Below are 23,869 nucleotides of genomic sequence, written 5' to 3' on the forward strand. Positions count from 1 at the left end.
ATATAACGATAGAAGACCTATATCATGAAAGCAGAAAAGTCAGTCTAAAAATAAACAGAGAAGAAACTAAAATCATGTTTAATCATTTTGTAACACCAAAAAACATAATATTAGACAACAATTTCTTCGAAAGAGTCTCTTTGTATGCATACTTAGGTCATCTCATTTATCTAAACTGCAGACTCCAAAAGGAAATAAATAGGAGAGTTCAACTTGCCTGGGGGTGCATTCAGAAAATTGAAAAGCATTTTTCAAAACAATGATGTCCCACTCTGTTTAAAAAGGAAGACATTTAACCAGTCTATACTTCTAATCATCACATATGGTTATGAAACTTGTTCGCTAACAAAAGCACTGGCAAATAAACTAACAACTCAAAGAAAATTGGAGAGGTTGATGCTGGTCATCACATTAAAAGATAAGAAGTGAAACACCTGAATAAGAAGCCAGACTCATATCACTGACATCATTCTTCAACATAAGCAACTAAAATGGAAATGGGCCAGACATCTATCCAGAAGAGAAGATAAGCCATGGACCACCATACTGATGAACTGGATTCCAAAAGAAGGGAAATGAGGCTGAGGACGTCCTAAAAGAAGGTGGAGTGATGAACAGTCAAATTTTGTTGAAAAAAATTGGTCAACCATTGCCAAGAACAGAGAAAGGTGGAGGAACTAGAGTAGGCCTTCGTCCAGCAGTGGACAGAAAATGGTTGAAAAGAAGAAAGAAGAAGATTTTCATTTTATATTTTTTTGCTATTTCATTTAGATGGTTAGTTGCAATTTGGAGTTTATGTTCTGAGTTTGAAATTAGTACGTGATCATCTGCATAAAGTATTGTATTTAGCTGTTTATTACTTGTTAGTTTTATTCCATCTTGGACAGTTGTTTTCCATTCTTTTAGGATTCTGTTTATATAAATGTTAAATAGGATTGGGGATAAGCTGAAACCTTGTCTTACTCCTTTATTTATAGTTATAAGGTTCTGATAATGTTCAACTTCAGTCTTAATTTATTCTAGTTTCATTTCTTCCACTTATTGTTATTTGTGTGTGTTATTACAAATTTAACATTGAATTCTGAAGATGGCTCTGTGACTGAGACAAAATATTGAAATGATTAAACCTGTTGTTTAATTATTTTTCTTTGTGCTAACACATAAAAAAACACTTATGGTTAAACAAAATTATCAATCGCTTCAATGATGCTGATCCTTTTCTGTGGTTTGGATATTTTTAAGTAAAAGAGATATGCTCTGTATAAGGAAATGTATTAATGATGACATGGTAATTCTTTTTACCTTGTCATCACTAACATGACATTGTTAGTGATGTATAAATACATGTAATGTATTTACGCAAAAAAAAAAAAAGATTGGAAGTTAGAATTTTTCAACAAGAGAAATCTTGTTGGGATGTGGATGATAAGGTGGCAGTAAGTGGTACACATACATGAACTAAAGTGAAACTTGAGAAACATTTGGCATGTGGCACAATAAGAGTGAGAATGAAAGAAAAAAGTGAATGGGAAAGTATGGAAGAGTGAGAAATTAGGAGCATAACTGCATGATTATAAGGTATAGGCTATGAAAATTACAATATAAGAATAAATAGAAAGTACTAGAAAATTTTTTGTGAAAGTCATAAACATATATGTGTGTATATTTGTGTAGGGGAAAATATGAACCTGAAGAAGTTATGTTTCTGATTAATAATATTTGTTTTTATTCCTGCTTCATTGCAAACACTACACACTGAATTATATGAAGAATATGTAGATAATATTTCTATATTATATTTATTATATTTCTATAATAACTTAAATGGAGAAATTCAACATATATAAATCACTACTTTCTAAGTGGTAATAGAAAGGGATGTGAAGTCACACCTTACAGATATCCCTTAATTAAAAATTATATATCACAAGTAATAGCAATATATACATTCCTCATAAAAACTATATATTCATAAATGTATATCCATGAATGTATAATTCATGAATATAAATTCATAAATAGTTAAATAATGACCTATACAACCCTTGAGAATACATGTCATGAATCTGATGATCAGGAAATTAATGATGATAGAGTGAATTTGATGGATGAAAGAACTTATATATACTTGACAGACTACGTTTAAGTGGTTTCGGAGTTAAATGTTTGGAGAAAGTGTTGTTTAGTGAGAGTTTTGAAGGGCAAAACCAGGAAAAGTAAAGATCTTGGGGGGGGGGAATAAATTAAGCATGTGTGACCGCCTCTTGTGATAAAGTTGTGTGTGCACGCATGTGTAGAAATTATTACACAATACTGAATGTGATTTCACAGGTTTTTGATTTGAATGGGTTGGTAATGACGTTGCACAAGGATAATTGTGGGTTCAAGGAGACACAAATGCAAGAAGTATCAGGAATGAGGGAGAGGAGTGTTTGGTACTGGTCAGCTCAACCTGGCCAAAAATTATAGGCATCAGTGAGACCTGGTTGACAGAAAATGATATAGTTACAGGGATAGAATGTAAAAGTTATTGTATTTTCAGAGAGGATAGAGAAACTGTCTGAAAGGAGGTTGGGTACTGTTGATGATAGCTGAAGAATTACAACCAACAAAATTAGAAGTTAACGATTTTACGTCTGGTGAAGATGGTTTATTTGAGGCTGTCTGTGTAAGATAGAAGCCAATAGGACATAACATATTGTTAGGTGCTGCTATAGACCAAAGGGTCCACAGGACTATGTAGATGCCATGTATCTACAGATTAACACAATGAGTGCAGGCCAAACAATTATTATGAGAAACTTTTTTAACTGAGGAGGGACACAGACTGGAGGGAGGAAAGAGGGCATGGCAAGATGCAAGTGGAATTTATACAGTTGCTAAGGGATAATTACATGAAACAGCATGTTAAAGATAGGACAAGGGGTTCCAGAGTGTTGGGTCTGATAATAACATTAGAAGATATATTGATAACCAAGGTAGACATTCTGCCTCTAATTGGGGAGAATGACCATGCAGCCTTGCTCTGAGAAGTTGCTAAACATGTGGAATTATCTTTTAAGAAAGAGTTTATAACAGACTTCAGAGGCCTTGGAGCAATGCCATGAGAAGTTACAAGGAAAGAATATCAATGGTGTGTAAGCGGTCAAGAATTATTTGAGAGAAGTAGTATCAGACTGAATACCTGAGGATAGGAGGTTAAACCAAGCAGTGGGTATTAAGTGGATAAGTAGAGATATAAAAAAAAGCAACAGCAGCAAAAAAAAAATATATATATATAAAGAAAAGGTGATACAGCATACTCATGAGCAGTACAAAATGACTAGTACGGTAAGAAAGGCCACATCAGATTATGAGAAAAAACAGTCAGCCAAAGTAAATCCAAAAGAGATTTTTTTATTATGTATCGAGTACAAGGGGAAGGGGTGAAAAGTTCCGATAAACACCTAGAAAAAGAAATTATATTAAAGATATAACCACAAGGAAGAACATATCTTAAAACCCTTTAACTCCCATGTTCCATCAAATGGTAATAATTTGTTCTTTTTCTTTTAGGATATATAAGAAGATATCAGAGATTTTTTGTCATGTCAGAAGAAATTCGAAAACACAGAGGTGCAGGCCGTTATCAAGTTTTCATGCTACAAGAAAAGTCCACAACTGAAATTTACCAAACTCTGTGTGAGACTTTATGGGAATGTGCCTCAGCATATCCAACAGTTGCCAAATGGGTGGCGAAGTTTAAAACTGGGCATCCTGAGACAACAGATGCCCCAAGGTCAGGAAAACCTTCAACAGCAATCACACCTGTGAGTACCAGCCAAAAACATTGCAAAGAATCTGGGGATATCCAGGGAATGAGTTGGGGTCATTATCCACCAACATCTGAACATGCAGAAGCTCTCAGCAAAGTAGGTCCTCAAATGTTTGCATGATGACCAAAAGAGGGAATGTGTGCTATCATCTCAAGTGATTTTGGGTCATTTTGAGAAATCAGGTGCAAATTTTTGAGCTTGTATTGTGACTGTTGATGAAACATGGCTCCATCACTATGATCAAACAACAATCAATGGAGTTGAGATACAAAGGTTCTCCATGGCCAAAGAAGTTCTGGATCCAAAAGTCAGCAAGGAAAGTTCTTGCCATGCTCTTTTGGGATAGGGATGGTATAATCCTTACCAAGTACCTCAAAAAAGGTGAAACTGTTACAGCAGCAGTTTATTCAACAGCTCTGAAGGAAGTGAAGAAGGTACTGAAGGAAAAACATCATGAGAAACTAAGCAGAGACATGTTGCTTTTGCAGGAACAATGCACCTGCTCACACTGCTCGTGAAACCAAAAGAGACAATACACAACTTGGGCTTTCAATGTCTGCTTCACCCACCCTATTTGCCAGACCTGGCCCCATCTGACTATTTCCTATTATCAATTTAAAGAAATACTTGAAAGGAACAAAATTTACCGTAGATGATGAAGTCATATCTGCAGCTGAGGAATGGTTTGTGCTACAAATGAGACTTTTTTCTCATAGGATTGCAAATGATACAGGAGCATTATAACAAATGTATAACACTTCATGGGAAATATGTAGAATAAGTAATTATATGGTTCTACTTCAATTCCTTCATGGTGATTATCACAACTTTTCAGCACACCCTTGTAAGAGGAGAAATGACTATGGTAGGCTGACTTTAAAAAATGCTCATAGTAGGAAGGTGACAGAGGCAAAAGAAATAGTTGAGTTGCTGAATGAAGGCATATTATTCAGATGGAGATTTTGCAGTTGCTGATGTGACAGACACATATCAATATTGAAGTAGATGATCAGATGTTCAGCATATTGAAAAATATGAATGTGAACACAGCCATTGGATTGGATAGCATGTCAGCTTGAATACTAAGTGAATGTGCAAAAGAATTGACATTGCCTCTGAATGAAGTTGTTCAATTTAAGTCTCAGCTCTGGCAGGATTCCAGGGGATTGGAAAGCAGGTAACATAGTTCCATTGCATAAAGGTGGATCTAAGACAGAGGTAGCAAGCTACACTAATTAATATATCTGGAATGGTTGCTAAAGTATTAGAAAAGTTAAAGATAAAATCCAATAGTGGGTAGATAAGAATACGATACTGGGCAGCATAGCTTTGTCAAGGATCTTAGTATTCTTCTTCTTTCACTACACGTTATTCCCGCTTCCTATGCAGGGTCCACGTGTTACTTAGATGCAACTTCTTGTTAGTACCACTCCCACCTGACCTGTCACCTAGCCTGCCGCTGGGGGAGGGGATATATTTTTGGCTGTAGTAGCGTATGTTCACGGGGCCGGTTTGCCTGCTTGCGGGATGAAAAACGCCAGATAAACTGGCAGAAAAAACCCTACTGCCCACACCCAAGACTGGCTAACTTGACTATGGCTGAGGAAGATCCTCAAATTCCTCACGTCTTCGAAGGGAATCGAACCTGGGACACTCCTTCCTCAGTCATATGGTATATGGTTGCGAAGAGCAAAACCACTAGGCTAACCGCATGGACCTTGATCTTAGTAATGTCTTAGTAAATTATTAAAGCCAGCAAAGGTTGGTCGATTGGTAGAGCCTCTGCTACTAATGGCTCACAAAAAGTTAAGCAAGTTTCAGCGTGGTTAGTTAGTAGTTAGTAGTTGGAAGGGGATCAATCGTTCAATGCTACTGGCACACTCTCCTTCGATGAGTCTTTGGACTCCCTGGAGGCGTCACATAATAATTATTTACATTTTATAATAAAGTGACAGTGGAATTGGATAAAGGAAATGGCTACACCACGATTATTGCTAGACTTTGCAAAGGCGTTTGACAGAATATTGTACTGGAAAAATATTACAAAAGTTACAGAAAATGGGAATGGATATGAAGCTAATAGCATAGATAAAGAAATGGCTTGCAGACAGACACTAGAGATTAGTATATGGTAGAGTGAAATCTAGGAGAATGATGGTGACTAATTGAGCACCTTCGGATTCTGTATTAGGGTCACTACTCTAATTTGTATATCAACAATTTAGGAAAAGATTTAAGAGGGGATATCCAGTTGTTTGTTGATGATGCAAAACTGGGAGGAGCAATAGCTGATAAAGGTATTGATGAAATATAGATATCCTTCAGGATGATTTAAATAAACTGGCATTACGAGAAAAGGATAATGATTTTAATTGAATCAATTTAAAATCATTTTAAACTCAATTTAATGTTGTAAAATATAAGGTTATGCACTTCAGGTTGAAAAGGTTGCATATGCTGTATCACACTGATGGTACTGAATTGCAGGAAATTGATGAGGCTAGGATTTGGGGATAATGGAGAACAGAGAGTTGACATTCAGAAGGCATTTTGCAAAATTTGTTAAAATAGCTCAAAGGATCACTTCTTCATCAGTTGCATCAGTCTTGGAACTGGTAGCTCAGCAGCAATTTCCTCCATTCCGCTCTGTCATTGGCTTTCTTCTTTACCTCCTGGTAACTCCTCAAACCCGTGCTGTCTTTGACTTCATCAAGAAAGCTTTTCCTTTGTCTGCCTCTTCTTCTTTCCCCCTCTATTTTGCCTTCAGTTATTCTTTTCACAAGTCCATCATGTCGAAGTATATGTCCAAACCACCTATCCCTTCTAATTTTGATCGATTTTATTAGAGTTCTTGTTTCGATTATCTCTCTCAGGACTTGTTGGTTTCATTTTTTTTCTGTCAATTTTATTTTGTTCATGTGATGCCAGCACCACATTTCAAAAGCCTCCAATCTTCTTACATCTTCTCTGCCTAGAATCCAGGTTTCACATCCATACAGTGCAATGCTCCATATCAATGTCTTTACTAATTTTTTTTTCAATTGTAGGTTGAGGTTTCCTGTTAAAATGCTTCTCATCTCAGAGAATTGGGCTTTTGCATTGTTTATTCTTGATCTTATGTCTTCTCTTGTTCTGCCATCTTCTGTTATTAGGCTTCCTAAATATTTAAAGCCTTTCACTTGTTTTATTTGTTTCCCGCTGATGTCTATATGCTCTGTATTGATAAGGATTTTGCCTGTAACAATGATTTTAGTCTTATCTGTGTTGATTTTCATTTTATATTTTTCAAGGTTATTATTTAGTAATTCTAGCATTGTTTTTAACGTTCTTCTGTTTTCTGCTACAAGGGCTATGTCATCAGCAAATCTTATACACGACTTGCTCACCATTTATCTTTATGCCACTATTTATTTTATCTTTAGTTTCCTGAATGGCCTTTCAATATATAAATTAAATAAAAGTGGTGAAAGTATACATCCTTGTCTCACTCCATTCCTGATATTTATTATTTTCTCCTTATCATCGATTTTAATCCGTCCATTTTGATTTTTGTAAATTTGATAAATTATTTTCCTATCCCTCAAATCTATGCCAATATTAGTTAGACAAACTGGTAATTAGTTTATGGAATTAACAATGCATATAAAGTATATTAATTAAAGGTAACTTTAATGAATAACTTCTATATTTCGGCAACGTCACATTGCCATCTTCAGGAACATAAAGATATGGTATGTGCATGCAGGCACTAACACAAAGCAAATGAGGAAGAAAGCAAGAAACTAATATTGTTCCTAAAGTCCTAATGGTGCCCTCTTGTGGGCTAATTTGGTAGTCTTGGCAGTTGGGCTGAAGTTCTCATAATGTAAGTCTCCCAAATTTGGGGTAGTTTCATGCATCCAAATTTGTTGAGGTTAGGAACGTTTTTTAGAGCTGCTGAAGATTCTTTGAATAATCTTTCGTATTTAAACTTGCTGCGATGAATTATTTTTGTTTTCTTCCAACGAATTTTATGGTGGGTATCTAAGGCATGATCTGCTAGCCCAGAGCGGCTGTACTGGTTAAACCGGATGTAGTCTTGGTGTTCTGAAATCCTGATATTTGTTGTTCTGCCTGTTTGGCCAAAGTAGGACAATTTGCAGCTGCAAGGGACCTGGTATACACCAGGTAGGTCTAGGGGAAGTGGTTGGTCTTTGGTAGAGCGGATAAGGGATGCCAACTTTTTATATGGTCTGTAACAGGAAGTAAGGTCATATTTTTTGAGGATATTGGTTATTTTCTCAGAGGTGCCCTGGATGTAGGGGATGGTGATAGACTTGGTGTAATCTTTATTGTGGAGGTGGGGAGGGGGGGGGTTGTGGTTTACTGGTTTTAGTATTTTTTGGATTTTTTTGGGGTTATAGCCATTGGCTAAGAAAGTGTTGAGAATGTGGTTTAGTTCAGTAGTTAGGGCCTTGTCATCTGAGCACATTAATTTTGCCATGTTATATAGTGTTTTTATAACCCCATATTGTTGTGAGGGGGGGGGGGGGGAACTGCTGGTGAATGTATCTGCCAGTATGGGTGGCAGACTATATTAGTTTCTTGCTTTCTTCCTCATTTGCTTTGTGTTAGTGCCTGCGTGCACATACCATATCTTTATGTTCCTGAAGATGGCAATGTGACGTTGCCGAAATATAGAAGTTATTCATTAAAGTTACCTTTAATTAATATACTTTATATGCGTTGTTAATTCCGTAAACTAATTACCAGTTATGTCTGACCAACGTATAAGCCTTGCTACTAGAATTAGTTAGACAATTTAGGAGTATTTGCTGGTTTACTTTATCAAATGCTTTCTCTAAATCAAGGAAGCAAATGTAAGTATTTTGACTAAGGTCTAATCTCTTTCTCTCTATTATTGTTATTAAAAAGAGTATTGCCTCTCTTGTTCCTTTATTCTTTCTGAATCCAAATTGGTCTTCATCCAATAGACAATCTATTTTTGAATAATTTTTAGCAGAATTTTGCTAACATGTGGGATTAAAGCTATTGTTCTAAATTGGCTGAATTTGCTTGCATTATTCTTCTTTGGTATTGGTATTATGGTTGATTTCATAAACTTCTTTGATAATTCCCCTCTATCATAGATTTGGACTATTAATTGATAGAGTAAGGTTTTTGTCTCATCACCTAGATTTTGTAGCAGTTCTATAGGAATATTGTCTACACCTGGACTTTTTCCATCACTCATTTCGGAGAGTGCTTTATCAAATTCTTCTCGCATTATTGGGGTTCCTAGATTATCTTCATTTTGATTTTCTATGCTGATATCAACATCAAGTTCCTCACCATTATAAGAGATTTTCAAGATAATTCTTCCTTTCCATTAATATATCCTCAGATTCTATTAGTAATTTTCCATTTTCATCTTTGATGGCATTGTTTTTGCTGTTCTTATTAAATTTGAAAGTCAGTTTCTTAATTTCTTTATAGGCTTTCTCTATGTTTTCTTTTTTAAATAATTCATCTATGTTATTACACTGTTCTTCCAAGTATTCTTTTTTGGCTTGTCTATATTTTCTTGTAATTTGATTTTTAAGATATTTGTATTTGGCCACATCTTCTTTAACAGCATTTTTATATTTTCTTCTTTCATCCATAAGGCCAAGTATTTCATCTGTTATCCAATGTTTTCTTTTTTCTTTTTATGCATTTTTCAATAATTGATTTCATGAATTTGTAATTAACTCTTTAATCATATTCCATTGGTTTTCAATATTATTCTGACTATTTATGTTTTCTGGAATGTTATGATCAGTTGCCTCTTGGTATCCTCTCTTTACTTCACTCTTTAATTTTTCAAGGTTCCATCTTATTGGTTTGTATCTTTGGATTTGTTTCCTATGTTTCAGTTCTGTTTTCATTAAGACAAGGTTATGGTCACTACTAATGTCGGCACCTGGATAGCTTTTGCAATTTTTAATTTGGTTTCTGTATCTTTTCTTAACCAATATATAATCTATTTAATATCTATTTGAATCCCAAGGGGCTTTCCAGGTGTATCTTCTTCTTTTTGGAGCTTGAAATAGTGTATTTGCTATAACTAACTGTTTTTTGTACAAAATTCTATTAATTGCTTTCCTCTTTCATTCCTACGTCCAAGACCAAATCTTCCTGAAACATCATCATTGCTCTCTTCTCCCACTATAGCATTCCAATCTCCCATTATTATTGTATTGTCTCTGTCTTTAAAGCTGCTCCAGATTTCTTCTATTTGTTCATAAATTTCTTCTATTTCTTCATCGCTATGTTGTGATGTTGGCATGTAGACCATTATAATATTGAGGTTTACTGGTTCATTTTGAATGCTTATCGCCATGATTCTGTCACTATAGTTAATTATTGTAGTGATTAACTTTCCACTTTTTTATGAAGCATTATTGCAACACCTGACTCACCCTTCTTTTGTCCTGAATATATTATCCGAAATTCTCCACTCCAGAAATAACCCTGTCCCTCCCATCTCGTCTCACTAATGCCCAGAATGTCTATTTCAAGTCTTTCCATTTCTTTTTTCACATTTTCTATTTTACCTGGTTCTAGCAGCGTTCTTGCATTCCATGTTCCAATATTCGGCTTATTTCTTGTCTTCATTTTTGAATAAGTACCAGGATTTCATTGGCTGTCGACCTGAGAAGCCTAGTTACTTCTCCTGCCGGGCATGACTCCTTCAGTGAAGGCTCCATCGCCAATCTTGATTTCATTTTTAACTTCTATTGCTGCTTTTACTTGGGAATGTAATGTGATGGTTTCCCCCCTTGCCTTCCACATCGCAGTATTGTAACATGTATGCTACAGGAGGTTAATACAAGTAGCGCTGCTGCCCACTACTATAACTATTAGTGGTTAGTTGAAAGAGGAGGAAACACCCTTAGCCCTCGAGTACTCTAATAGCTTCAGGGAGAATGGAGGACCTCCTCCTGAGGTTAGTAAGCAAGAAAAGAGACAGACAGAAAGTTTTAAGTAAAGAATCCTCATTAGGAAGAATGAAAGGATTACTTGGATGTTGAAAAACAAGTTCATCATATGCTCACTGGGAATCCACAGATGCCGTATGGTCACTCCAATGCTCGGTGATGTGCCACACCAGGCCTCACCATGTAGTCTTGTTGTATGCTTTTTTGGAGACTTCAACTCTCGAAAGATCAGTCACTCTGCAAACACCATCCATCTCATTGATGTCTACCTCTTCCTCTTTTTCCAGGAACTTTACCTTCTATTACTTCTGAGAAGTCCTCCTTCCATCTTTCAATGTGTCCAAAATATCTTAACTTTCTTCTGTCAATATCCTTAAGGGGCCTTAAAGTTCTGATCTTTTCTAACATCATTTGTATGCCTTTCAGTACATGATATCCTAAACAGCCTTCTGTAACACCACATCTCAAAACAACTATTCTTTTCTTATCTGACTTCTTTAGGTTCCAAGTCTCACATCCATAAGTCACTGTTGGAAAAACAACTGCATCCAAAACCCTCAACTTTGTTCCCATGGAGATAGATCCATCCTTCCAGATTTTAGACAAGTCAGAGACATGTCTAAAATGCAAATGTTGTTTTAGCCATTTCTGATCTTCTTCTGATGTCTTCTGAACAGCAATTCTTGACATTAATAATGGATCCCAGGTATTCAAACTTGTTGACTTCCTCAATTCTTTCTCCAGTAAGGTACATTTATTTCTCAGGAGCTTCCCTGTCTGTATTTCCTTTGAGAACCATAATCTTTGTCCTGCTAGAATTGAGTTTAGTCCTCTGTTATTACTGATCTTGTTAATTTTGCCAAGAATTTGTCCTAGTTCTTCCTTGTCATCACAACAGAGTACTGTATCATCAGCATATCTCAGATTACTGATCAATTTACCTCCTATCCTAATTCCTGTCTTGAGCTTACCCAATGCTTCACGCATAATGTCCTCCACATATATATTAAACAACCTTGCCTAACTCCTCCTTTACCAACCTAAAGCAAATCTGTTAATCCAAAACCTGTTCTTACTGTGGCTTCTTGCTCCCTGTACAAATTGGTTATCAACCTAATAGTGTGTTGAGAAAAACCATTCTTTTCATTACTTCCCACAGTTTCACATGCTGAACACAGTTAACAGCTTTAGAATAGTCTAAGAAACACTTTACCAGAGGGAGTCTAAATTCTTTATATTTTTCTGTGCTCTGTCTAAGGCAAAAGATTGGATCTCTGGTTTCCTTACCTTTCCTAAAACTGCTTGTTCCTCTGGCATCCCTGCCTCAACTTTGGTTCAATCCTATTAACATGATCTTCAATAAAATTTTGCTTGCATGAGATATTAAACTAATAGTTCTATAGTTCTCGCAAGCCTTCATATCGACATTCTTATGTGGTGGTATGAAAACTGACTTCTTCCAGTCTCTAGGCCATGATCCTGTCTCTGACAGCCTGGTTGGCTGAGTGGTTAGCGTATCTGCTCCCCAGCCAAAAGCCTGCGGTTCAAATCCCACCATGGGCATGGATGTTTGTGATTGTCTGTGAAAATACTAGCTGTAAGATGCAGTTGTGCAAGATTATGCAGTTCGCTGTAGGTGGTGGTGGTGGTGGTGGATTGAGAGGTGGAGATGGAGAATTGTAGAGTAGGTGCTCTCCCTTGATGAGTCTTGCCAGCCTGGTTGGCTGAGTGGTTAGCATATCCACTCTCCAGCCAAAACGCTGAGGTTCGAATCCCACCGTGGACATGGATGTTTGTGATTTCTGTGAAAATACTAGTAGTGGTGGTCAGCAGCTGATGGCATTGGTGTAGATGATGAAACTAGTTGCGGTTGGCAAAGACAGAGTTGTAGAGCAAGTGCCCTCCCTTGATGAGTCTTTGAACTCCCTGGAGGTGTTACATAATAATATCCTTTTAACCAATCTATGAAACACTCTTATCCCTCCACCCCCTGTGGCCTTAATAATTAACTCTGCTGGGATTCCATCTGCACCTGCTGTCCTTATTGCTGTTAAGCTGCTCTTTCAACTTCATGCCTAAGCAGAGAAGGTTCCAAATCAGAATTTTCCAGATGAGTTCGGTTGATAGGCAGAAAAGAGGGTACATGACAGAAACATTTTAAGATATTAAAGGAGTTGTATAAAATGGACGCAAAGGAAATTTTTCAATTTCTGCCCAATCGTGTTTTTACATGGTATATATGTTTCAAAGAATATTGTGTAAAAAAGATATCCAGTATACTGTATATAGAAAAATATTAGATAGTTTCCACATCTTCAAAGAAACTTCAAAAATTAGTAATATTGGTAAAAGAAACAAATTTTATTTATTTGAACATATCCACCTATATTTTATTTAAAAAACATAAATCAATTTTTATTTCAGGATTTTAACAAAAAACTCAATCTTTTAGAAATAAAAATAAAACAAAAATAAAAAAATAAAATTTAATAATGAATTTTTATTTCAAGCCGATTTGTAATAGAAAGTACATCCTTTAATGCTGAACTGGTGCAAAATCACTTTCATCTGAAGAAATGTTTTGTACATCACCTTCATTTGTTTTTTTTGTTGACAATTGATTTCCTTTTATATCAGAAACCTTTTGAGGCATTGTTTCAGGCACAGGCTGATCTATTTGAACAGTAATTTCAGTAATAGTTCGTTGTGATCCTAACTGGAGAGTTCTTTGTACAGCTCCTTGTAGCGACCCATACAAGATTTCAGATCTGACTGGAATTTAAGATCTCGTTCAATTATGAGATCATTAATCAGAAAATGATTTTCCAATTTATTTGCAAACTGAAGCCTTTCAAGAATTAAATTATCAGTTAGTGGTGATGGTTCATCCTCATCGCTGAAATATTTTGGGTGAACCTTCCCCAATGCGATTTCTAATAACTCCTCCTCATTAAGAACTGTCAGCAATTATTTCATTTATATCATCAAATTCTTCAAGTGTTTCTGCCAAAGTGATGATTTCAGCATAAACTTCATTGGTTGTATTTGAAGGCAAAGCATTTTCGCTTTTGACACATTCTGCCCAAATGGCTTTTCAACATGCATTCATTTCATGACATGTTTTACACAGTCAATAACAATATGCATGTTTTACACAATCAATAACAATAAGGTTTTGATCATTATCATTTTATTCGAAATGTATTGAAATGATCGCCTTACATATGTTTTGAATGTCGCAATCATTCCTTGGTCTAATGGCTGAATTAGGGAAGTGGTATTAGGAGGCAGGAAAACAATTTTTACATTAGGATGATCCAAATTGGTGTGGCCAGGTGCAGGGCCAGCGGAAGTGGGCATTCAGAGCATGCGGGCACCGCCGCCGCCGGGGAATGGTTCATAAGTTCATTTTTAAGAAACAAAATTTTTATCATAAAAACAAAAATTCTTAGAATGATCAATATTAAAATAAATAAGGCCGGATACACCGAATAAAAATTTTAAAAAATTGTACATTGTATAAAAATTGTATGTTTACAATTTTGCAGCGAGAGCAGGCTAAATGCTTGCCTGCAGAATGTTGTGTCTACAGCAGTCTATCTAAAGTTGAACTATCAAATTGAACAGTGAACGGTTTTTATGCACAGAAACTAATTTTTGTACAAAACATTTGTTGCTAGTCATATCATATGACTGGTTACTTACCAACAAGAGCCTACTGACATGCGCACCATATGACTTATATGGTGCGAAATGGAATCAAAAATTAAAACAAGTTATCTGGTGCACAAAATCCTCAGCGTCATGCTGCAAAAGCAGCAGATATTAAGAAACAAACTGGGACTCTTAATAAATTTATTAAAATATTCTGATGCAGATTGTAACCAACTCGATACATCAGAAATCAGAGTTGATGAACCACGCACATCATCCAGTTTGCATGAAAGTACTATTGCAACTATTGAACAAAATAACAAGGTGCATGATTTAAGTGAAAAACAGTTTGAAGATTTAGTTGTAGTTGACCACGAAACTAAAACACTGTTAGTCTCTGTAAATTTAGAAGGTCCAGGTGAATGGGGAAATATTGATGAAAAATTATGAGTTGTTTTAATTGAAATGAGGCCTGTTCAAAAGAAAAAAATACTATATCCCAGAGATACATATGGTCGTAAATTTGGCGACATGTATTATAATAGAAAAATAGAAAACGGGGAGCTTGTGCCAAGAATATGGCTCATATTCATTCCGAAACTTTAAATTCTGTTTTTTGCTTTTGTCGCAAACTTTTCACACCTACCAAATCAAGTAGTCAAATGGCTATTTTTTCTGGCGAAGTTAATTAAATAATTAAATTAAGGGGATAAAAATCCCTTATTATTTTAATGCGAAACTGTGAGATCGAAAACTACGATCTACGAGTTTCATGCCGAAGAACTATCGGCGAATCCAAGCGTAAGTGAACACCTGGTAGTACAACACCAAGGAAACTCGAAGCAAAGGTGGAGCAAGGTCCCTCGCTATCCTTGATATTTTCTCATAATGTAAAACACAGCTCCTAGGAGAAGTAATACTGCCCTACATTATGAGGAGAGATTACTACCTAGACTGGTTTCAACCTTTTTTGAGGTCTCATCAGTGAGTAGATACTGGATGATATCAAAGTTTAAGTGAAAAGAACTTGCATACCTTCACTATATGAATGCCAGAAAGGTGTGCCCATATATAATTAAGATAAAAAGCCAAACGGCTATTTTTCTGGTGAAGTTAATTTCTTCAGCATGAAACTCTTAGATCATAGTTTTCAATCTCAGAGTTTCACATACTGGCTGTAAAATAATAAGGGATTTTTATCCCCTTAATTTAATTATTGAATCAAGTAGTCATATAGAAGGTTATAACGATTGGAGAAATATAAGAACAACTTTGCATAGACATGAGACTAGTTTAACTCACATGAAAAATTTCTTAAAATGGAAGGAACTTGATAAAAATTTCAAAAAACAAAACTACTATTCATTGACAGATTCAAAGCATGTATGAAATGGAAAAGAAACATTGGACGAGTGTTTCAGAATGCTTGATTGAAATTATAAAATTCCTTGGTAGCCAAAATTTAGCTTTTCGCAGATCATCTGATAAATTATATGAAAGGAATAAAGGCAATTTTTTTAAATTAGTCGAACTGTTTGCGAAGTTTGATTCCGTTATGGAAAATCATGATGAAAGGGCCCTACAACGAAACAATAGAGTACACTATTTGAGTAAAGACAGTCAAAATAAAAATTAGAAACTTTAAGCAACGCAATCAGGGATACAATTTTATTATCAATTCGAAAATCTAAATATTATTCCATAATTTTAGACTGCACACCATGATGCAAGTAAAACAGAACAAATGACCATTATTATTCGCTTTGTTTCCTGTGACAATGGAATTGTCAAGATCAAGGAAAACGTTTTAGGTTTTGCAGATATATCAGATTCCACAGGACGTGGTTTATGTGCAACAATAATGCAACAACTGGAAAAATGGAACATTCCCACTGAAGACATGTGAGGTCAAGGGTATGACAATGGGGCAAATATGAAAGGGAAAAAATATGGGCTCTAAAATTGGCTTTTGAACAAAAATCTTTGAGCTTTTTACGTGCCTGTGATGCTCATAGTCTAAATTTAATCAATAACGAAGCAGCCAAAGTGAATGCAGATACAATTAGGTATCTGCATTCACTTTGGATGGTATTAGATATCTGCATTCACTTTATCACATTCACATAATACCTGCAAATACAATGCAGGTACCATTAATGTGCTTATAGATTTCTCCTTGCCAAGTAAAGTAACATGCACATATAGGAAATTTGAATAATTCAAAGATATCAGAGGGGGAAGTTAAACCTAATTAAATTAAGTATGTCTGTTAGTGGTACATTAATAAACAAGGAAGTGACATCAAAATGAACCATTATGGATGAATTTTTAGGGATGCGATTTGTTACTAGTGATTGAAATGGACAGATTTTTATAGAAGTAGCAGAATTTCCAGTAAAGAAAACAAGTGACTTGGCTAACTGTTGAACAAGTTTATAAGTTGAACTATTTATACTATCCACTATAGGGCATAGGAAAATAATGGATTCAAGGATTTTAGGTGTCCCATAAGCATGGGGTGGTTGAACATGAAGAGATTTTAATTTGTTTGGGTCAAGAAGTAACTTTTTTTTAAAAGTAATTTACAAACTTTTTTTCTTTTGAGATGGTGAGATATTGATCTATGATCTGGTAGATCATAGATCAATATCATCTACAGCATTTTGCAAACAAAGTAATTACCATAGCTACTTTCAAACCCTAAACTGTAATCAGACATTAGTCTAGTTACATTTCATTCATGTTTGCCATTTGGCCCAAACAAGACCTTAGATTGCTTTGTAATTTACTTAACAGCCAACATTCACTTCACATTAGTAAAAAGAATCAAATAACTGTCTGCCATTCCTTGACATATTAATCACTTGCCTTTCAGATGGTTCACTGTCTTTTTACATTTATAAAAAGCCAACACACACACACACACACACACACAAATATCTACATAAATGGAATTCTCAAATTTTAACTCATAGAACCAGGACTATTTGTTCTAATGATGACGCCCTTTTCCACAAAACTCAACTACCTTTGCCATACTTTCTTGGCCAATGGTTACAACTCCAAAAAATATATAACATACTATACGGCCCCTACTTCCCTTTTCCAAACACTACAATAACAAAGCACCACTATTTCCATTCCATATATCCAGGATAAATTGGATAACATAGCCAAAGTACTATTAAAATGTAATCTTCATGCTGCATATCAAATTAGCAACTCTGATCTGCTCCCCTTTCATCATCTAGCACATCCTGGAATGCATGAAGTTCCATGTTGGAAGCTTATTTTGCACTTGGTTAGACTATAATAAATTTAGTTTAATCCTTTATCCAAGTGTAAGCAAACAAAATTTGTGCCTGAAAATATCGGCAACTCATATAGGTAAATATGACCTCTCCTATTGCTTCTGCCTTAGTATGTCCACGTTTGGGTCTGCCTCCCACTGACGAGACCTCAATAAAGGTCAAAACTGGTCTGGGCAGTGGCCCTTCCTTTAATGCATAGCAGTATACATGTCCGCAAGGAGATGTGCTTTGCATTATGGGAGATACTAAGACAAGGAGTGATGAGAGCTTGGCCCACCTTTGCTCGGAGTTGCCTGATGTTGCACGACCTTACCTCAGTCCTGAAGATATTTTCAGCCGCAAATTTTTTATTTTTTAAATTTTATTAAAGTTCCACGTGACTTCGCCTACCATGGATAACCAGGAAGATCCATCAATAACTGTCTTGGATAGCATGAGAAATACATTCACTACTGTTATTATGGCAAGTCAGGACTGGCAGAACACACTTTGGATATCCCTTCAGAGAAGATTAGATGGAAGAAAACGAATGTGCTAAATAGAAATCATTATGTCAGAGAGACTATTTTTAGAGTCAACAATGGCGCATTCTCTTAACATTAACAAGTATGATTATATTAATCTGCCAAAACTTTGGGAGACAGTTATCTTCAGATCAACTCCTAGGTAACTGTAATAGCTTCTTTATACAACATTTGAAGTGCAAAATTAGGATTTTAGATCTTGTGTTTGTCACAATTCTAACTGTTTTACTTACCAATGCATGTAAATTGTAACATATTTTGCTCTGAAGATGGTGATGTGAAGTCCAGCAAAATATAAGCTATTCTTATAGATAAACTTATACGTTGGTTACACCACTTTAAATTTTTCAGAAAATGACAACGTATACTACAATATTAATTATAAAAACTTTAATCGATACCTTCCTATATTTCAGCAATGTTATACTGCCATCTTCAGGGAACATAAAACTATGATATGTGCACGCAGGCACTAACAACAAGCAAATAAGGCAGATGAAGGCAACTGAAGTTGGTCCTAGAGTCCTAAAGGTGTCCCCTAGCAGGCTAAATTGGGTTGTCTTGGCTGTTGGGCTGATGTTCTTAGGATGCAAGCTTCCCAAATTTGGGGCAGTCTCATACACTCAAATTTGTTGAGGTTTGGGAAGTTTTTTAAAGCTGAGGCTGATTCCAGGAATAACCTTTCATACTTATATTTGCTGTGGTGCGGTAAAGTTGCTTTCTTCCAGCATATTCTGTGGTAGATATCTAGAGCATGGTCAGCAAGCCCTGAGTGGCTATACTGGTGAAACCGGATGTAGTCTTTGTGTTCGGATATCCTGATATTAGTTGTCCTGCCTGTCTGGCCGTAGTAGGACAGTTTACAACTGCAAGGGACTAGTATACTCTAGGTAAGGGGGAGTGGCTGGTGTCTCTGGTGGAGCAGATAAGGAATGTCGATTTCTTATATGCTTTGTAACTGGTTGTTAGGTCATATCTTTTTTAGGATCTCTGTTAGCTTTTCAGATGCGCCCTGGATATAACGAATGGTGTAGTGAGTGCAAAAAACTGGGATCTAAAAGTGTTATGAGTGTAGAAACTGGAATTTATCAAGTTTGGACCTCTCATGATGAGCCTTTTGACTCCATGATGTCCAGATGCCTGATATTAATAATAATAATAAAATCAAAAACAATAAAATAAATTACTGTTTCATCAAAAATATTATCTCTCTTTTCATAGCAGCACAGTAATTTTTTCTGTTCATGACACACAAAATCAAATGTCTCAGATTTGCTTTGCAGTTCTGGTCTTTTACAGCAAGCAAAAGCTATATTACTAGCTATATTCTTCTTGTTATTCTAGAGATCCAAAATAAGCCTGCAGTATGCATCATTCAGTCATCTTCCATGGAAACAAAAACTAGTATAGAAAAATGTTCCTTAGGTAGCATCAAAGTCTCAGATCTTAGCTTCCTCAGCAAATCATGCTTCTCTAAAATCAATGAAAGAAATCAATGATAATAAGTTAAACACAGCAGGTAAAAAATGCCCTTCTTGGAATTTTAAACATGTAAACATTTTAGATGGCAATTAGATATTATTGCTCTCACTGACTTTAATGATCAAGTTAGTCTGATGTGGGCCAAAGATCAAATGCAAAGATCAATATACATTACAAATGTATATTTATTCTCTGGATGAGGCCTACAGTTAGAGAAACATGTGGTAAAATAGCAGAAATAGAAGAGAATGATAGGTCAGTTTTACAACGAATGTAAAGAATTCCTGTTGCCATGAAAGTAATGCCATAAGAAGAAAGTACATTACTGATGAGGTTGTGTATACAAATAATATCTAAGTGCACATCAACATTTGGTAGTATTTTTTCAAAAATCTATTTCACGCTCATCCTTTTTCTTTCATTATTTCTATCTCTCGCATGCATACAAATATCTCTCCCCCTCCCAATATCATTCTTTCTTCCATCTACCAGCTGGACATTCTTAATTTACTCAGATATATTCTCTTACACAATACCTCCAAAAAGCAGCAGTTTTCTGTCATCGTTTGGTAGCACAATTATTCCTCTCTCATCATTTTCTTTTACTATGTCAACAATTCCTCCATATCAATGATCATACATTATTTGTAATCCCTTACTGCAGTTATCTTGTTCACTCATCTTATGTGTTCATCTCTGAAGAGAAAGGATAAGATTTATCTGGCATCATATCCTAATCTTTGACTGCATATTTTCTCATGTTGATTTCCAAATAACCTGCATTTTATCTCTTGATACATTCTATACCAAGTGTTGGACTTTGACAAAGAAGAGTTTATCAAAACAGTTTTAGAAGAGCTTCCATATCCATGCCTTATTTTGGCATAAATGACACATATATAATATATATACAATCCATTTTATATATGCTTCACAAAGAAACTGAAAATAAAAGTTATGGCATCCAACAGACAGATTATCTTTGTAACTTCTATACCTAATTTCTTTGGCTGGATTATTCTTTTCAGTCCTCTGATCCAAATATTGCAATGAATGTATCACTTAAACAGTTATTAATGGTATGGAAATTGAAACATTCATTTCCCATTACTCTTTAAATTCTGAGTTGTTCTCTTAGCCTTGGCTCTCCAAGTGTGCCAAGGTGTACAAAAGAAAAACTGGGCGTATTGCAATCAACTTTCATAAAAAATCTCCCATCTTTCCTTTCTATTCATATCACAGCTCGAAACGGGTGAGAGCAAACTCTTGAGCAAAATCAAACTTCCAGGAGTTTGGTCAACTCCTATAAACCTAAATTCTGATCTTAAATGTGATTTGGATAATTTTGTTAATTTCAATGTTAGATAAATTCCATCCTTACTTCTTGCAAAAACATCTTTTCTTCTAATCTTCGCATCATCCATATCTCAGGATAAGATGAAATTTTCTCCTTGCGATAGCTCATCTCCAATCTTTCCAAACATATTACACATATCTCGTCCACATGCTAGAAATTAGATTTTCTTTTCTTTTCATTCTTTCTTTTTTCCTCAAGAAATTATTTTATCTCTGAATTACCAAATCTATCCCAAATGTTCTGACATTTGGGATGGATTTATGGGTTTGGGATGGATTATGACCCAAAACAACTCATATCCAACTCATAGAAGAGAGCAATTAGATGGATTAACGACTCATTTCTCAGCAATTCACTCCACTCTCTTTAACTCAAATGTTCAATTTCTGCTGCATGCATTTTCTACAAATACTTATGCAGTCATTGCACATCAAGTATTGCATTGGTAATGTCTTTGCTTCCCTCTAAATCTGTTAAAACACATGTAGAAGTTATTCAACATGTCTTCAGTTCCTTTGGAAGAGAATCAAAGGGTATAATCTTTGGTTCTTCAAATACAATATTACAATATTAAAAAATTTCTCCTTTCTCTTCAACCTACTGCCTAACCATAGTAATTATTATTACATTACTATCTCTATGGAGTCTGCAGAGTCATTATGGAAGGCCCACTTAACATTTCAATGAGTCCTAACTGTCATTCACACAATATATGTGATACTCTCTCTCTCTCTCTTTGGCACCTCATTCCACTCATTCACCACATTACCAGAAAAAATTTAGTGCTCAAGACCCCCTATCCACACTACTGCTCAATTTCCAGTAATGACTCCTAGCTCTCTCACCCCATGGTTATACATTGAAAAATCAGCTTCAATAATGCCCTACTCTTCACTAATAGGTTAGTGGGGAATTAGTCCCACTATGCACTAACCTGTTAAAAGCATGCAGCAGTATAAGTTCGACTTAACAGTACCTAATGTACTATAAGTTGAACAACTGTTTGTGTATGGGATTAACATTAAAAAATAAAATAAAATTAGTATATTTTTCAGTGTATGTGTGTGTGTGTGTGTGTGTGTGTATATATATATATATATTTCCAATTTGCTTTCAATTTCCTTTCCAAATAATGAACTTGCAATAATAATATAGTTATTTAATTAATTAAACAATCATTTTGTATGATTTATCATTTGTAATCAATCATTTAGTATAACGACTGCAATATTTAATACATCGAATAATCAAAAACTACGGACTTATTATTATTTGACACCTCCAGGGAGTCCAAAGACTCATCGGGGGAGTGTGCTAACATCATCGAACGACTGGTCCCCCTTCACTTGTACAACACTTAGATCTTACAATATCTTACGAAAGAAATCATTATTATCTATAAATATTTAATACATTTAAGAAACTCAAACGAATGTTGCTAATATGTTTTAGAAACTGAAAAAGAAAACAGTTAATACATTACGAAAACAGAACTGAAAAACACTAATTACTTTTTTCATTCAGGTATATTGATAAACTTGTAATCAACAGTTGAATTCAATGTTGAACACCTATACAGTCTGCACACTGCAATAAAAATTTTCACCTCCTCAGCATAAATACGAAAAAGTATACTCTAGAACTTTCGTTGACTGGCAAGCCATTTCAACACGTGTTGTGGAGTAACAATCCAATAGAATTACGTCTGGAAAGCTAACATGGGTTTCCTCATCCCAATTTGGGCATTCAGACTGAATAGTTTCCAAAAATAGTAACCGAGATACTACAATAAGAGAGAAATGTGCATGAAGTAGAAAGAATTTTATGTATATCATCTGTTAATAAAATCATTAGCAGTACACAAAATAACAGCACTCATACAAATAACTGTAAACATAATCATTGACACATTAACAGACGACAAACGTGATTTCTCACAACACCCTCTATCATGCTTAGAGCAATATTTTTATGTTCGGATGCAAAACTTACTGGGATCTTTTCTAACCAGCGGATAGCGACAGCATCCAATTCTAGGGAATATATTTTTAAGAAAAAGAAGAAGGAAGGCATTATTCAGACCATTTATTATTATTATTATTATTATTATTGCACAAGTACTTATATAGCGTCCAAAAACTCATTGTTCAATAAAAAGAAAAAATACTAAATTTCCGTTATTGTTTTATAACCATAAAGCAAAATAAAACACTACCCAAGGATGCTTCAAAACAGTGGCGGCCGGTGAAAATTTTAAGTGAGGGTGCATATACAAAAAAAAAAAAAAAAAAAAAAAAATGCTAATCAGTAACGAATTTATTAATAAACAAATTTACATATTAAAAATATTTCATCCTCACCACGAACAAACACCAATAATAAAAGTTTCGTATCAATAGCAGTGACAAGTGCAAACGAATATCCGCGTTAGATCGCAGTGCATTTGTTCCGTGTAACGATAATTGAAAAAATATAATTATTTTCAACAGTGACACTCGTCATAATTCAGCCTTGTATCTATAATAAATAAATAATTATATGTTATTTTAACAAAATAAAATAAGTATAATAAGCCAAAAGGCTATTTTACCGGGGACATACAGGGTGTTCGGGATAAATTTGACATATTTATAATTAATTATATTTTTCCGTAAGTTACATGTATTAACACACACTTCTCTTCATTTAAAAGTTTGGACCCTTCTTCATTCATATACAAGATGTCAGAAAGGATGGATAGCTGGAACCCACCTGAATCATGGAAGAG

At 35.1% G+C, this 23,869-nt stretch overlaps 1 protein-coding gene across 2 annotated transcripts in view; it reads right to left on the minus strand.

Annotated features, from left to right (window-relative positions):
• The window catches only part of unc-45 (unc-45 myosin chaperone), a 368,157-nt gene extending 344,911 nt beyond the window's left edge, over window positions 1-23,246 (minus strand). The window contains exon 1 of one of the 2 annotated variants that reach the window (XM_090393271.1): window positions 23,095-23,246. In XM_090393271.1, the coding sequence (XP_090249397.1) occupies window position 23,095 (1 nt within the window). In that variant the 5' untranslated portion in view covers window positions 23,096-23,246. Of the gene's footprint in view, window positions 1-22,613; window positions 23,053-23,094 lie in introns of those variants that run through there. The other variant, XM_090393270.1, reaches the window with a different exon arrangement.
• Between the last annotated feature and the right edge of the window lie 623 nt (window positions 23,247-23,869).

This window comes from Typopeltis vanoorti, chromosome 5 (assembly GCF_054136105.1).
Source record: "Typopeltis vanoorti isolate ZY-2024b chromosome 5, IOZ_Tvanoo_1.0, whole genome shotgun sequence".
Classification (NCBI taxonomy): Eukaryota; Metazoa; Arthropoda; class Arachnida; order Uropygi; family Thelyphonidae; genus Typopeltis; species Typopeltis vanoorti.